The sequence below is a fragment of the Pholis gunnellus genome (assembly GCF_910591455.1).
Source record: "Pholis gunnellus genome assembly, chromosome: 13".
Taxonomy (NCBI): Eukaryota; Metazoa; Chordata; class Actinopteri; order Perciformes; family Pholidae; genus Pholis; species Pholis gunnellus.
The window spans coordinates 24,584,881-24,599,180 of NC_136540.1; the positions used below are offsets into that span (position 1 = coordinate 24,584,881).

Here is a 14,300-nt window from a genome sequence, read left to right on the forward strand (position 1 = left end):
CATGTTTGGAGAGCTCCTTGGTCTTCATGGTGCCACTTTCGGAGAGGCGGTTCAGAGATTTCACACAGGTGGACTTTATTTAACTAATTAAGTGACTTCTGAAGGTAATTGGCAGCACCAGACCTTATTTCGGGGGCTAAATACATATGCATGAGCCAGTTTTCAGTTTTCTTTTCTTTTCCACACTAATTAGGACTAATTTTGTATTTTATTTTTACTGTTCGGTCCATTTCAATTCCAGGTTATAATGCAGCAAAATAGGAAAATCACTAACAGGGTTGGACACTTCAGACATGAGGAAATGAGCTAAAGACAGAAGTATGTAGCAGTTTGAAATTGTTTCCACCAGGTGGAGCCCAAAGATCTCTCTTGAAGACATCTGCTCTACAAACAATACACTGTGCACACTGCCCTGAGATAAATGGAAGCCCTGAACACGTTTTTCAATGAGCAAGTCAAACGGCATTGCTGACCGCTGAAAAATGTCTTCCTTCTACATCACGTAGTTGATTAAAGCTGCCGTTCTCTGTGATGGGTGTGAGCTTGTACTGTAAATTACTGCAGCTGGTCCACACCTCAATCTCACACCCAGTCGGAGGTAATAGGTGCTACACACACACACACACACCACACACACACACACACACACACACACACACACACACACACACACACACACACACACACACACACACACCTAGATTCTTCTGTATTTAGATAATCAGATGCTTTGTACTTCAAAACCCAACCTTGTTTGCAGTGTTATTCCATGCTTATGATTTGTTTGGTTCTTTGGATAATGGTTGCCTTTTTAATCAGTAGACAAAAGCACAGTCCTCTGCCAACTAACTAACAACTAATTAGAGCAGCTAAATCAATTTTACCTGCATATAGTCTGCGTACAGCGCAGTGGAAATTAATATTTAATGTTTAGTGCTGGTGGGAGAGAATTCTGCGTGGATTATTCTGCTGCCTACAATGCCATGAGTCTGCCGTTGGCTGCTGCCTACCACCGCATCTGATGCATTCTCTGGTTGGATTAAAGCTTGGATAACCTTCATGAGGGCTCTATTTGTTTGTATGCAAAACAGAATTCTGTGCGCCGCCTCCCTCTCTTGGGACAAACCTATATTCTGACTGCGACTCCCGTACGCTTCCACTTGATGTTGTGTTAAACTGTGGAGCTCAGAATGCAGAGAGGAGACACAGAATCCCCCACAATTCCTCTGAGCACAATTACACCGGTCTCAATGTATCTAAAGACCTGCAGACATTTCTGTCTCTATGGTGTTGCGATGTGAATCCAAAGCTTTGTTTACGGATCATATTCGGCTCAGGCCCTCTGGGTGCGAGCAGGGTTTCTTGGATTGGTTCCCACTCTTTGTCTACACACCACTGTCCACAGGCTACAAGGCTGCACAGCATGCTAACATGTTGTGGCATTTGCCTGCTGCCCTTTCTGCTCCGTGGTCAGGCCACGCTAGATCACAGGACCCCACCTCTTCCATCTCCTAATGTGGAGATTCGTTATCACCAGCCGGCTTAGTTTTCATAGCGAATGTGAATCAGTGAGGGACCTTCCAAACACAGCCATGTACTGATGTTTTTCACCTGGCTCTGTGAAGGGCAGGAAAGCTCCTCACACTATTGACTATCCAGAGGACATTCTCAGTCTAACGAGGCTCTCAGTGTGAATGTCATTACCTTAATGTGGCCATATGAAATGCAATGAATTGACTTGTTGGTCAATTCAATTGAGATATTGTCAGCTAGGATTAATACATGAGCCTTTTGGAATATCTGAAGTATTACATTATTTTTGTCATCATCTCATTGCAGCTTTTGTTCATCGGGATGTTGAAGCAGAAACACAACGTAGCCTTTGGAGCAGCCATGTAAGCGTCTGCGTTATGTGAATTAATTGGTGTATTACAAAGTCCCAAATATGTGTCTTTGTCTATTTTGCATGTGGTCACAAAAAAGCAATGACTTTGAATGTGACATGATGATGCTGCCTGCTGAAAAGGCACATATGGGAAGCTGATTACACTGCAAGCTTCACCTATCTGGACTTTTACAGATGCATTGTGGGTGCAAGTGATAGATAATTGCGTGTGGAATTTCAGAAGGAGGCCAGGAGCAAAAAGACTGATAAAGACAAGAATGGACACTTAACATAAGAATAGTTTGTATCCATCTGGTACCAACCCCTCTAGCATATTGTGTCTGCTCGTTTTATTCTATGTTTATTATTCCCATATTTTCTTTTTTGATGTCATCTTCCTTAAATAGGATTTTAGGATTCAAGCACCATTTGGAGTGTGGTGCTCGTGAATGGTTTGCAATACGAGTCCGTTTCCTGAGGTTCCCAAGAACAAATAAATCTTCATCCACTCTCTCTCTCTCTCACTCTCTCTCTCTCTCTTTGCCATATGTGAAAGGGCCGACCATGTGATTCCTGTGGTAAAATTAGAGGATGAGGTCAATGGAAGTGCGTATGTGCTTTCACATATGGCACTGAATGTGTACATTCTTTGATTTTGGAAAAACAGGGATTCGGTGACACAATGTACTCATGCTGCATCAGATTTGATGCAAAGTAAAGTCTGGAATTGCTTAAATACTAGTGGGCTGCCACGCTGCAGTGCCCATGCAGCCACCAACTGAACTTATGAATTTACTACAAAATAATTCAGACTTTATTAAACATTTTGCAGCACAAATGAAAAACAAAAAAACATCTCTGGACGGATTAGTGGCAACATGCAGAACGCAGTGCCTGTTAGATCCCCTTCCATCATGAATAATATCAACCCCATTTATCACACATTTCAGAGAGCTCCCTCAGTGACATTCATTCATTTGTGCTCAACACCTCCCTGCTCTCACCCCTCTGGTTGTGTAAGAGGTGAGGGAAGGGAGAGAAGAGAGCAGAGCATGAGGAGAGTGAGGCGAAGCATCTTCATCTCTGGGGTTGTCGAGCAAGAGTAATGCCTGGATTCAAATAAAGGCCGAGTGACAGTGAATGTGTTATAATGTAATGAGTTTTTTTCGGACTACGACATGTCAGTGGTGAATTAATCACCAAAACTGAGATGATGAATCAAGCTGTACTCACACTGTCAGTGTGTAGTTTATGAACATGATGGGCTGTGGCTCAGAGGAAGAGGGGGTCGTCTTCCAATTGGGAGATCGGCGTTAACGTAGTGCTTTTCTAGTCTACTGACCACTCCAAGCGCTTTGCAACACGTGTCAACATTTACCCATCCATGCAACGGTGGCAGAAGCTGCCATGCACGGTGCCGAGGTTACTGGTTCAGCGTCTTGCTCGAGGACACCTCAAGTAGCCGGGGATCAAACCAGGTACCCTACCAGGTACCCTACCAGGTACCCTACCAGGTACCCTCCAATTACTTGACGCTCGCTCTGCCTCCTGAGCTCCTATCAACTATCATCAACTATGCTGCAAAGTATTAGAGCGTAACCGATTCAGCCCAGTTGGAGAGCACTTAATTAATTACCCAGGGAACATTATCGGTACGTGTAATATATTCCTGGACTGAAGCACTTTTAATTAAACAGCACAAAATAACGGAACATCCTGAATTCATTTCTTTATCTCTCTCTATTTAATAATGAGAAAATGCTGAAATGAACCCACTTGATCTTGTTCTCTTGTAGAAGAGTGGATTCCTGTTTGCATGTAAAGCTGTGTTCGTGGGTTGTTTGATCTCTTAGAGTGCATCAGTGTATTTGTGGGCCCTAGGCTGCACACACCTGGGTAACCTGCTATTTGTTTTGTGTGTATACATGCATGCATGCTCTTCTGCTTCCATTCACACAGAGCTGTTGCCATTCATTGCCTCAACCTGCACTGTACACGCAAGTCATTCACAAAGCCCCTTCCCTGCCTCTGCTTCACGTGTGGGACACATGAATGCAGATGCTGCTGTGCACACACATGGGCGCATGCATAAATAGCCCTTTGGAAGTATTTCTGAATCAGTTCATGCTGCAGTGGAAACAGTCGTTCTAAATATGGAACCATGTGAGCTAAAAACAGCAACGAAAGCCAAATAACATCATTCACTCTTCGCCCAGTCGAGCAGAAGCTCATGCTTAATTCAGAAAACTCTGGGATTCATAACTCCCACTTGCTGCACCCGCGACACTGAACCCACTGCGGCACATAACAAGCGCAGTCACGGTCACACTATTCCACTGTCAATTTACATTACATCCTCGTTAGTGAGCATGCAAATCAAATTAATCCCTCGTTGCGTCGGGGACCTCACTGGCACAGTTTGAAGTGAAGCCACTGCTTGGAGGCCTGGAGACGAGGAGTGATCATTAAAACAGGCTGGGGGGGTAATGACGTCTTCTGCCAGCGTGGCTCCAGCGGCGGCAGGCCTGAACCATTACTTGCCATTCACGTCTTCTTAAATCGTTTGGCGCTGGTTGCCTCATTGACATTGCTCAGCCCACCATGAAGCATATCTCTTTTTCGTTCCACACGGGCAGACACTAAAGAGGAGGAGGACAACGTCTCATGCTTCCCCTGGAACATGTGTCGGCATCTTTAATGACACATGCGGAGCCATGCATTAATGCAGACCCTGACAGCTGAGGCCGTCCATTCACACATGAAAGAAGTGAAGCGATGCTCAACGGGAAAGGATGAAGCGAGGAAAACCTCTCAGCTGTATGAAGTTCAATGTGGGCAGAATCTGACACCTTGTCTCCACATCAAATTTGGATCCATTCCATTTTCTCCAGCTGCTGACATATTGGCTGTCTCATTATTTTTACCAGGTTGTTCTGGTTTCCTTTCTAAAAGCTCTACATTAGAGAAAGAACGCCGTGTCCTTTGCATTAGTAATACTTTTTAATATGACAATAAGAACATTGTTTTATTATCACAAAGATAATATGTGGCGTACCTCAAGGATCAGCTCTTGAACCACTTCTGTTCTCAATCTGCACAATACAATTAGAACACGTTATATGTGATTTGCATTGCGGTATGGGGGACAAGTAGTCGATATACCTCAAAGTAAAAACCCTGTGATTCAGAGCTGGCCACACTCTTTATACTGTTTTTCTGCCCAAATTTCACCACCAAGAAACAGAAACATCTTCTTACTCCTACTTCTAGTCTATTTTTGCTGATATATGTTATTTCTTTATTATTATTATTATTATTAGCGATTTCATTTTTGTGGACCTGTAATCATTAGACCTCTCTGTCTTACTGCAGTGACATGGTTGTTCTTATGGTTTATGTCAACAGGCCTTTTTCACAGCACACATTGGGATCTTGCCATTGTAGAAGAGCACAGCTGTTACTAATAGCACTAATGATGCCTCTGTGCTATTCGAGTGAGAGTGACAGGCAACATGCACAATACCTGGAACCGGACATCAAAGCAGCTAAATGTGCTTTTTTATGCACTGATACCTTTTTACAATTTTTAGCTATTTCTGCGATGTCTCCTCTCAGACTAGTGGAAAAGCATCCAAAGTACACATTTAGGTGTTTATTTTACTTCTTTGTCTTTGTCTGCCTTCTCTCCAATACAATGGAACTATGTGGCGTTCGGCTTGTGCTGAGGAAAGATGTTTTCCTGTCTTCATGATGCAATAAAAACACGACATACTGCCTTATGAAATACAAAGGTATTGCTTTCCGCATACGCCATTGCCATCTCCCTGGTTTCCCACATTTTCTTAAATTGCCGTTTTAACGGCATCGGCGTGACGTGAAGGTCGCCCAGCTGTTTGATCCCCATCCTGTCTTCTTGAAATGACAGTGGTTTAAAACTTGAGCATGTCTCCGCCTCAAGCGAACCTCTAATGAAGCAGCTATTTCTGCTTTTTCCCCTCAATTGCACTAACAGCCTGGAGAGTCAATTGTCGTTCTGTGTTTCTCCTTTTAATCCTTCATGTTCACTTGTGTTGGTAGCAAGAAATATGTGCTATGTGCCGTTAGATGACTTCAGTTGGTCGGTTTGCATCTTGATCTTGACGCGATGCAGCGTGCACTGCAGTCTTCGCTCACTCCGTCAATGTTTTATTCATGTTTTTGTATTTAAGTACCGTGGACTCTGTAAACTTAAAAGCAATTACATCCTAAAATGGTGTTAAAACTCATGGTGTAATAGACGGAAGACAGATCCTGAATCTCACATTCACATACAGTTGGAACTATTTCACAAGGAATGAGTCTGGGAACACGACAAACCGCACACCAGGTGAGACCTCTGCAATGTTTCCGCCACACTTGCTTTAGTTACTGTGTTTCTACAGTGTGAAGCAGCTTGGAAAAGTCGGCGGGTGTCAACAGAGAGAAGGTGAGAGATTCACAGTGGAGATGTGATCCTTCTCATGATGGATTTCTCTACAAGCGGAAGAACGATCACGTCTCCTTTTCCAACCCCGACCTCTGTTTGTGATGGATCACAGTGCTTGTTGAATGTTCAAACTCACTGGTGTGAGTCATGTTTCCTGACAGATTGTTGTGTTAAAGCCACAGAGAAATCAAATGTGATTGTGGTTTGTCACTGCAACATAAACCAATTATGTTCTAATTTTATAATGAGACGCTGCCAGGATAAGCCTGTTTAAGACTTGATTTATAAGAGAAATCATTCTTTGATTGAAGCCTTTACATGTTTATTGCGTTTACACCCGTCGCCTCTTCATGGATGGTCCGCCGTAAGGAAACTTTTTTATTTTTGATTCCTTGGGATGAAGTAGAAAATAAAGTTTTCAAAGATTTATTACATTGTTGACCTGTTACCACAGCTTAGATCTTTTTTGAAAACGAACACAATGACCAAAAAGATGACAGTTTTTGTGTTGTTGATTCTTGTACTATATCTTTTACTCATGTAAATTTGAATAGTACTGGCAGTCCATAAAAGTTGAACATAGTGTTCGCATTCTATGGGTAGAAGTGTGTAATTATCTAAGGATTTAATAATATAAATTAACACACTGTAATATAATTGTATCTATAAACACAGATTTGAATTTAAACATTGATTACATAACTCAAAATGTGTTTCAGAGGAATTCTAAGGTTTATAAACGTAATAAACACCAACAAATTCTCACAGGCTGTCAGCATCGTCCCTCCTATCAGTTATAGAATCATATTTAGAGTATTTTATTCATCGTCATGAATTTAAGATGTCCATTCCACTAAACACATGAAAACATTGAAGTGTCAATCAGTTCAATTCAGTGTAACACTTGTGTATAGTTCTGAAATCTGAAAGCATTACAAATGTATTTTTCTGACTTAAATTGAAAGCTGACTTTATTCTTCATGAGTACATTTCAAAACAAGAGGCCGCTGCGAGTCACATTTAAAATAAAGTAGATGGCCTTAACAAAGCTGCTTTTAAAACCCCGAAACAGGCTGACGTTTTGAAGCTTCACATCCACCGGTGGCTATTCCTCAGTCTAAATTTACCCTGCGTGTTGTACAAAGTCTGTCCTCTGTGAGTTTAAGTGGCAAAGCGCAAATGGAAATTCCAGTGCTTGCTAGAATAGCTCCGCTTTTCCTGCCTACGCCCCGCTGTTTCCTGCACGCTGCATGACTAGGTGTGTTGACTTTGAGATTGGAGGCGTCTGACTTCGGGGTACATATTGGTCTGACTGTGGGAAAGGGTGTTGGTTTCTCCTGGTCCTCCACCGACCAAACACCAATTCCTCCTCTGGCTCCTATGTAATCTAGCCCTCTTCAAACTGAGGGCACGACGGATACAATGATCCATTTAAAATAGAGGCTCTGCCTAATTAAAGGCCTCACAGTCAACATCTCCAGTCTTCTTTTGTCACAAAAGCAGTGTGTACTTACTCTTTGTGTTTGCGCAGCCCTGTCATGGACAAGTCCATTAGTGCTATTAGCGGCCATGTTGGGCGACTGCCCTTTCTAATGAACGTCAGCACACAGAGGGCCTTTAGCTGTGGACTTCCTCGCTTCCTGTGAAGGTAAATATTATGTTTTTTTTTCTCCACTGCATCCATAGCACGGATGTGTCGCGTCTGGGATGTGTCAGTGCGTCTGTAAACCACTCTGGAGACTGCGAGATTACTTTACAAAGCGAGCCTCACAGAGGCCTGCCTGACTGCCCCCGAACAATACAGCAGTTCATTGGCGGACTGACTCCGGCTGTCTCTCCCTGTGATGAAAATCAAGTCTTTGTAAGCCTCTGCGAAGATGAGGAGACGAGGAAACATGGTATCCAGTTCTCAAAAAGGGGGTGCGCGTTTCAAAATAAAGTAGTCTAAAGTAGTATGTATAACCTTTGACCTGACTCATCCTTGGGTATCTTCACTGAACAAGTGTATAAAGTCAGCTCTGACAACAAAACATGACTTGGTTCCACTTTTACAACAAGGTGCACAACATACTAGCTACTTATTTACAAGAGTCAACATTGTGGTTTCAGCCAAATTGGACAATTAGCGTGAATTAATCCACAAACGGCAAGAATCCGCTGCGTCAAACCGTTGAATGTGAATGTGACACTAGTTTGCCTGTCGAAGGCCGCAACTGACAACGTTAAAAACTTCAGCTCGTTAATAAAAAACAGACTCGGAGACACTAAATGACAGATTAGTTTATGATTCGATCATTTGCGAATCAACATACTGACTTTCTTTGTGAGTCGCTCCTGTTTAACTCTGAACCAGCTGCTGCAGTTTATATGCCTTCTCGAGAAAAGTGGTGCATCAATCTGAGGAGTTCCCAAGTATTCCCTCATTACTTGAAGTAAAGTAAAATGAAACATAATCCTATAAGACTGATGTGCAGATACATCGTTTTTCCCCGGGGAATTCACAATGAGTTCCTCAATACCAAACCAGAGACAGCAGGAATCTCAAAACACATTTTAATCATCATATTCAGAGCTACATTCATGTTCACATCCACGTCATACACGGTAGAGTTGCACCATTTCAAAGCAGGTGATTGTGATATGATCGCAGATTAATCCTGCTCAACACTGAACTCAATCTACTTATAAATCTTGAACTGTAAATTTGGAAAAACTTGCAACTGAAACTAGACCTGTGAAAACCACAAATGTGTGTATTTTTAAGGTATCAGCAATACTAATTCTACAGAATATGACACATGAACGTGAACATTAACGAACACATGCTCTGAAAATGATCCATGAGAATCCAGCTGTATCTGGTTACATGAAGGCATAGCACAGATATGCACAGCATGTGGTGCATAATAGCGTATCGCTAAATCTAAAGCCTGGTTATGTAACACTTACTGTATGTGGTGGTTTTTCAAACTAATAGACACATCTTTTTCTCTGAAGTGCAGCAAGCTCTAAATGAAAGCAATGAAAGTAATGAAAGTAAAGAATACTTTTGTAATGGTTGTTGATTCAGTAGGATGGTCTGAATGCTGGACAGAGTGAGAAGAAACAGAGACAACGCGGTGGTTTGAAGTGATTAAATAGGTTTATTTGATTTACAGACATGTACATTTTCTATCAACCTCCCCGAGGGAGCGTCACAGTTCAGTTCTCGAACAATATTCCTTTGATTTCTCTACACTTCTCTTGTATTGACGCGCTCTAAAAATAAAAAATAACCTCTGTTTTCTGCTCAACATCAGAAATAGGTTTCTTTATACAGGATTCTTGTATGACAAGAAGTAGCACATTTCTCAGCACATCACTTCAGTGATTAACAACGTAGAATTACTCGATACAACGGACTTATACTCCTCAAGGATTGGTGCTAAATCAACTAAATTTGGCAAAGTGAAACTTAATTCGTGACCCATCTGACCAGAGCCAACATCCCTTCTCATGTCAGGTGACAACATGTCAGCGCTTACTGCGCCGTGACAGACCTCTGAGGCGGAGGCCGTGGCGTCGATGCTGGGCTGTGGTTCAAATCAATCGCTGAACAGTAAGTGTGCAAAATGGTTTGATCAAGTTGTTCTTAAAATCATTTACAAGAGCTACAAAATGAATGCAAAATGTGTTGCACCCTAAACATTAGACCGGTAAAATCCATCACATCGCAGTTCCTTTAGTGTGTGTAATATGTGTGAGATGTCCAGTTCATGATCACAGTAAACGGGATGAATCTCAGTGATATAAGAAGGTATCGTGTAGTTTCATCGTGATACAAAAGGATGAACAAACAGGCATTTCTAAACCCAACAACATACAACAACATGTAGCATACTCCAACCTTAAACTTCCCTTTATAGATTATTCTTCATTATGGTAACAAACAAATAAATACATTGCATCCAAGCCATCATTTACAATATATTAAAGTTGCTGCGTGATATAGCTTTATGTATATATATATATATATATATATATATATATATATCTCTATTGTAGTTATTCAAATTTAAAACTCATTTGGTAACTTTAAGAAAAAGAAAATCAATAAAAGGAAGGTAAGAAGCTTAGTCAATTAAGAAGATGTAGGTGTGTAAACGCATCACATTCAGAGAGCTCCACGCAGTTGGAGAGAAGCTAAAGCTAATGATCTGGCAGCAAGGACGCCGCCCACACGGCACCCCGCACACAGCCGGTGAGTCATGCTCGCACATCAATGCTACGAGAACCACCTCGACGTTTCCCTGCGTTCCTCCGCTAAGGTCATTCCATCCTCCTCTTCCTGTGTTTTCTCGGAGGTCTGAAAAGCGCCATTTTTTCCCTTTGTGCATTAATTTTCAAACCTTTGATGCTATTAGCGTCTTCAAGGTTTCAGTAAAAGTGTATCCACCAGGTAATATACAACAGAAAGGATCATTCAGGGGAGCTTCTAATGACGCTTTTACCTAAATCTTTACAAGCAACTAGCGATAGCGGATATCTTTGTGGGGGTTTTGCATTAAAGATGCATGATTACGAATACGAATTAAAGCATATGAGGGAATCAAATCCATTTCTTCCCCCTTTTGTGTACTTCTATGTCTTGTGGTGCAGGTACTGAAAGAGACCCCTGTAGAGACATCTGAAGACTTGCTGGTCTGGTTTCAAAGGAGGAGGGGGGGAGGGAGATTCCTCTCTTATCTGTTATCAGCGATAAGAGCTCGCCATCAGTCTAACCTGGGGTGGAAGGATTTCCTGTTCCTGTCTGGAATTTTGATTTCCCTCAGTAATGGAGTGATGACCGCGACCCCTGCTCTCCTCAAAGGTCCTTTCTCCTAATCGTGGAATGGGATATCTACAATTGCGAGGGAGAAAGGCCTCTTTCCACAATGCCTGGTATTGTAACCAGCATGGACGGGACGTGGAATTCGTCGTTAAAAGCGTCTCTGTGTGAGTGTGTTGTGTCCGGAAATTCAAAACCAACCATCAGAGAGCTAATCCCTCTGAAGAGAAACCTCGCTCACCGATAAGGCAGCGTGGATGAGAAAGGTTGGTTCTTTGTATTGCTTCTCGTGTACACAAAAAACATAGGTGCTACTCCTTAAATGTCAAAAGAGAAGCCGTCCATTTCCATTTGGGGAAAGCATGTACATTATAAATTATAAAAACATATAGTCCAGTGTCTGCTTTAAAATCGCCCGGATTGCATCATTGTCCTTCTGAAACAATCATAGGCAGTGACCTCCAGTTTCAAATCCAACATCACGCAAGAAGAAAGAAAAATCACAAGAAAGTTAATGAAAAATAATGTGTAGAAATCTCTCATCTCTGTCATGTTCTCTGGCACTGTCTACGCCGATGTAAGTGCTAAAAGCTAAAAAAAAAAAAAAAAAACACATCTGGGGGTCAAAGGAAACAGCTGTTTGATGGGAAAGCTCCAATTTTTAAGGCTGATTCACTGACGGTAACACTTTTTTGCTTTGACGGCTATGTTTACATGCACAGCTGAACTTTGAACGATTGTGAGAATACTGCATTCATCATGTAAACACTGTGTTTAAGTGTGATGTTAATACTGAGGTTAATATGTGCAGAGTGATCAGATTTTAGTCTTTGAGAATTATATTCCTGCAGCAAACAAACCGAGCCGCATCACTCGCTCCGCATAACTTGAATTTTACAGCTCCTGTCTGTTTACAGGCTCCGAGTGGTGAAAAGCCAGGGCAGAGTGAACTGTGGGTAATTTGCATGGGAGCAACAGAGACAGCAATAGAGATTTATGACTGCGGTTCATTGGCTGAAATCATGGTGTGCATGTAAACATAGTCAGTGATCAGAAGTCATGAGGGTTGTTGTTGGTCGTCAGTGCAAAGTCGGAAGGAATGTAATGACGCTATGGCACTTGGTGCAGATTGACAGCTGATGTAACAGACAGACAGACAAGCAGACAGACAGGGCAGGTTCATGGTCAGCATTCAGTAGTATGGCATCAGGAGTTGGAGGGGTCACGGGGGATTGTGCCGTCCCCACGTTCTCCCTGGAAGGTTCAGTGGATCCTCGCGGACAGAGGCGAGGAGGACACCAGCTGTCGGGCCGGCCGGCATCAGCTCACGGCTGTGCTCTTTCTCACAGACCTGTGATTTAGAGGCGTTTCAAGGAGGGGCAAGACGCTCCCTCACTTCAGTTCTGAGCAGCCTCCGTGAGTGTGTAGAGAGGAAGAGCAGCAGGAGCCAAGAGGAGGAGGAGGAGGAGGAGGAGGAGGAGGATGATCGTGGCAGGGACGGCGATGACGAGAACGTAGACGTGGCTTTAAAGGAGTGGAGCAGCTGGCCTCGCTTTTTTATCTCCAATTTGTCATCCTTATAGAGTTTGGCTGCTCCTTCAGGTGGGTCCTCATGTTGTTGTCACCTGCAAGAGAGAACGAGAGAGAGGGAGAGAGAGAGAGAGAGAGAGAGGAAATAGTGCGGTTAGAGTCTGGCCTCACCACAGGACACTCTCATGTAATTAATGTTGAGGTCAAAAGCTCCTGGGCCATCTGTTAGGACCTTCCTGATAACGCCTGCACACCAGGACCAGCCTGTGACCTAAATATTTTCCTGCACACAGCATACCAACACATAACAGTTCGTTTAATGCAGACCGCCCCCCCCCCCCCGTCTATACAACAGCAAGCCGTAAACCACAGTAACACACAGATGCTGTCTCTCCAGATTGGGGCTTTACATTAGATGTTGATGTGATTATGCCTCTGTGTCTACAGTATATCAAATATACAGTATATTATGTTACTAAACATATACTGAAATATTAATGACGGAAAGGAATTGATGATGTAACAAAGGCTTTCATTGCATTGCATAAAATATGTTAAAAACCCTATTTGACTGACCAATTTAGGGAGACTTTTACTGAGATTTAAATGTTAAAATATCTCTTTCTAATCTATTAATGTAAAAGTGATATTGTTTCAGTGTGCCAGTGAGATTTTTACTCAATTAAAAGTAAAAATACAGCAATGTAAAAATACAAAAGTACTGTGTTATGAGTTGATTATATGATTTTAATGTAAAATATTAATAATTAGAAAATTATCAAGGTATTTACTTGCGGAAGAACACAAATCTTGTATCATGGACTAAATAAACACAAACATGACTTGTTAATGACAATTAATTGCTGAAATACACAAAAACAAAGCTCATAAGAGGGAAAATGTGGCGCCTGAGGGGAAAACTACTCTCTATTTGGAGATTAGACTGTTAAACGCTTGTGATCTCTTCAGATTGCATAAGAGAGATGGCGCTGCGTCTTGTTGTTTGTTTGCGGCCTGTCATTACGGTGCTCTGGATGCTCCAGAACACAAGCTACTACCGCTGCTACAATAGGATTAGTGCAGGGAGCTCGGCGGCGCGATGTTCCCAGCTACTGTCTCGCATTGCCCAAACACAAACCCAGTGACCCACAGTGTTCATACATATACACGTGTACTAGTGCACATATACAGTACATGCAGACACACATCATATAAAGACGGGTGCTGGCTTAAACAAGAGGATGAGAGGTTCAATCCTCTCCGGGACGAACTGTTTTCCTCAATTATTAGTGTCAGTTGTTGCCGTAAACTGTGAATTGTTAATGAGCCAAATTCAAAATGAGTTTGCTCAAATGCCAGACAGAGAGATAATTAAAGCTGCGAATGCTTTGATATGTGCGACATTGGCCCGCCTCCTTGCAGATTACTGTGCTGGGGACTGTTGGCTTCTCGAGCAAAGGGGGAGGTCTGATTGGTCTGGCAAGCGGGCAAACTTGTAGTGGGTTTTGGCTGGGACGATGCAAGTCACGTGGGATCTGATTGGCTTCTCATTGGAGGACGGATGGAGAGAGCGGCGAGTGGTTTGGTACACGAGACAAAAGATACTTTACTGT

The 14,300-nt window shown here is 42.5% G+C and overlaps 1 protein-coding gene across 2 annotated transcripts in view; it reads right to left on the reverse strand.

The window, feature by feature from the left end:
• Positions 1-9,479: 9,479 nt before the first annotated feature.
• spns2 (SPNS lysolipid transporter 2, sphingosine-1-phosphate) overlaps positions 9,480-14,300 on the reverse strand; it is a 62,195-nt gene continuing 57,374 nt past the window's right edge. For both annotated transcript variants that reach the window (XM_079171015.1, XM_079171016.1), the window contains exon 13: positions 9,480-12,782. In XM_079171015.1, the coding sequence (XP_079027141.1) occupies positions 12,768-12,782 (15 nt within the window). In that variant the 3' untranslated portion in view covers positions 9,480-12,767. The remainder of the gene's footprint in view (positions 12,783-14,300) is intronic.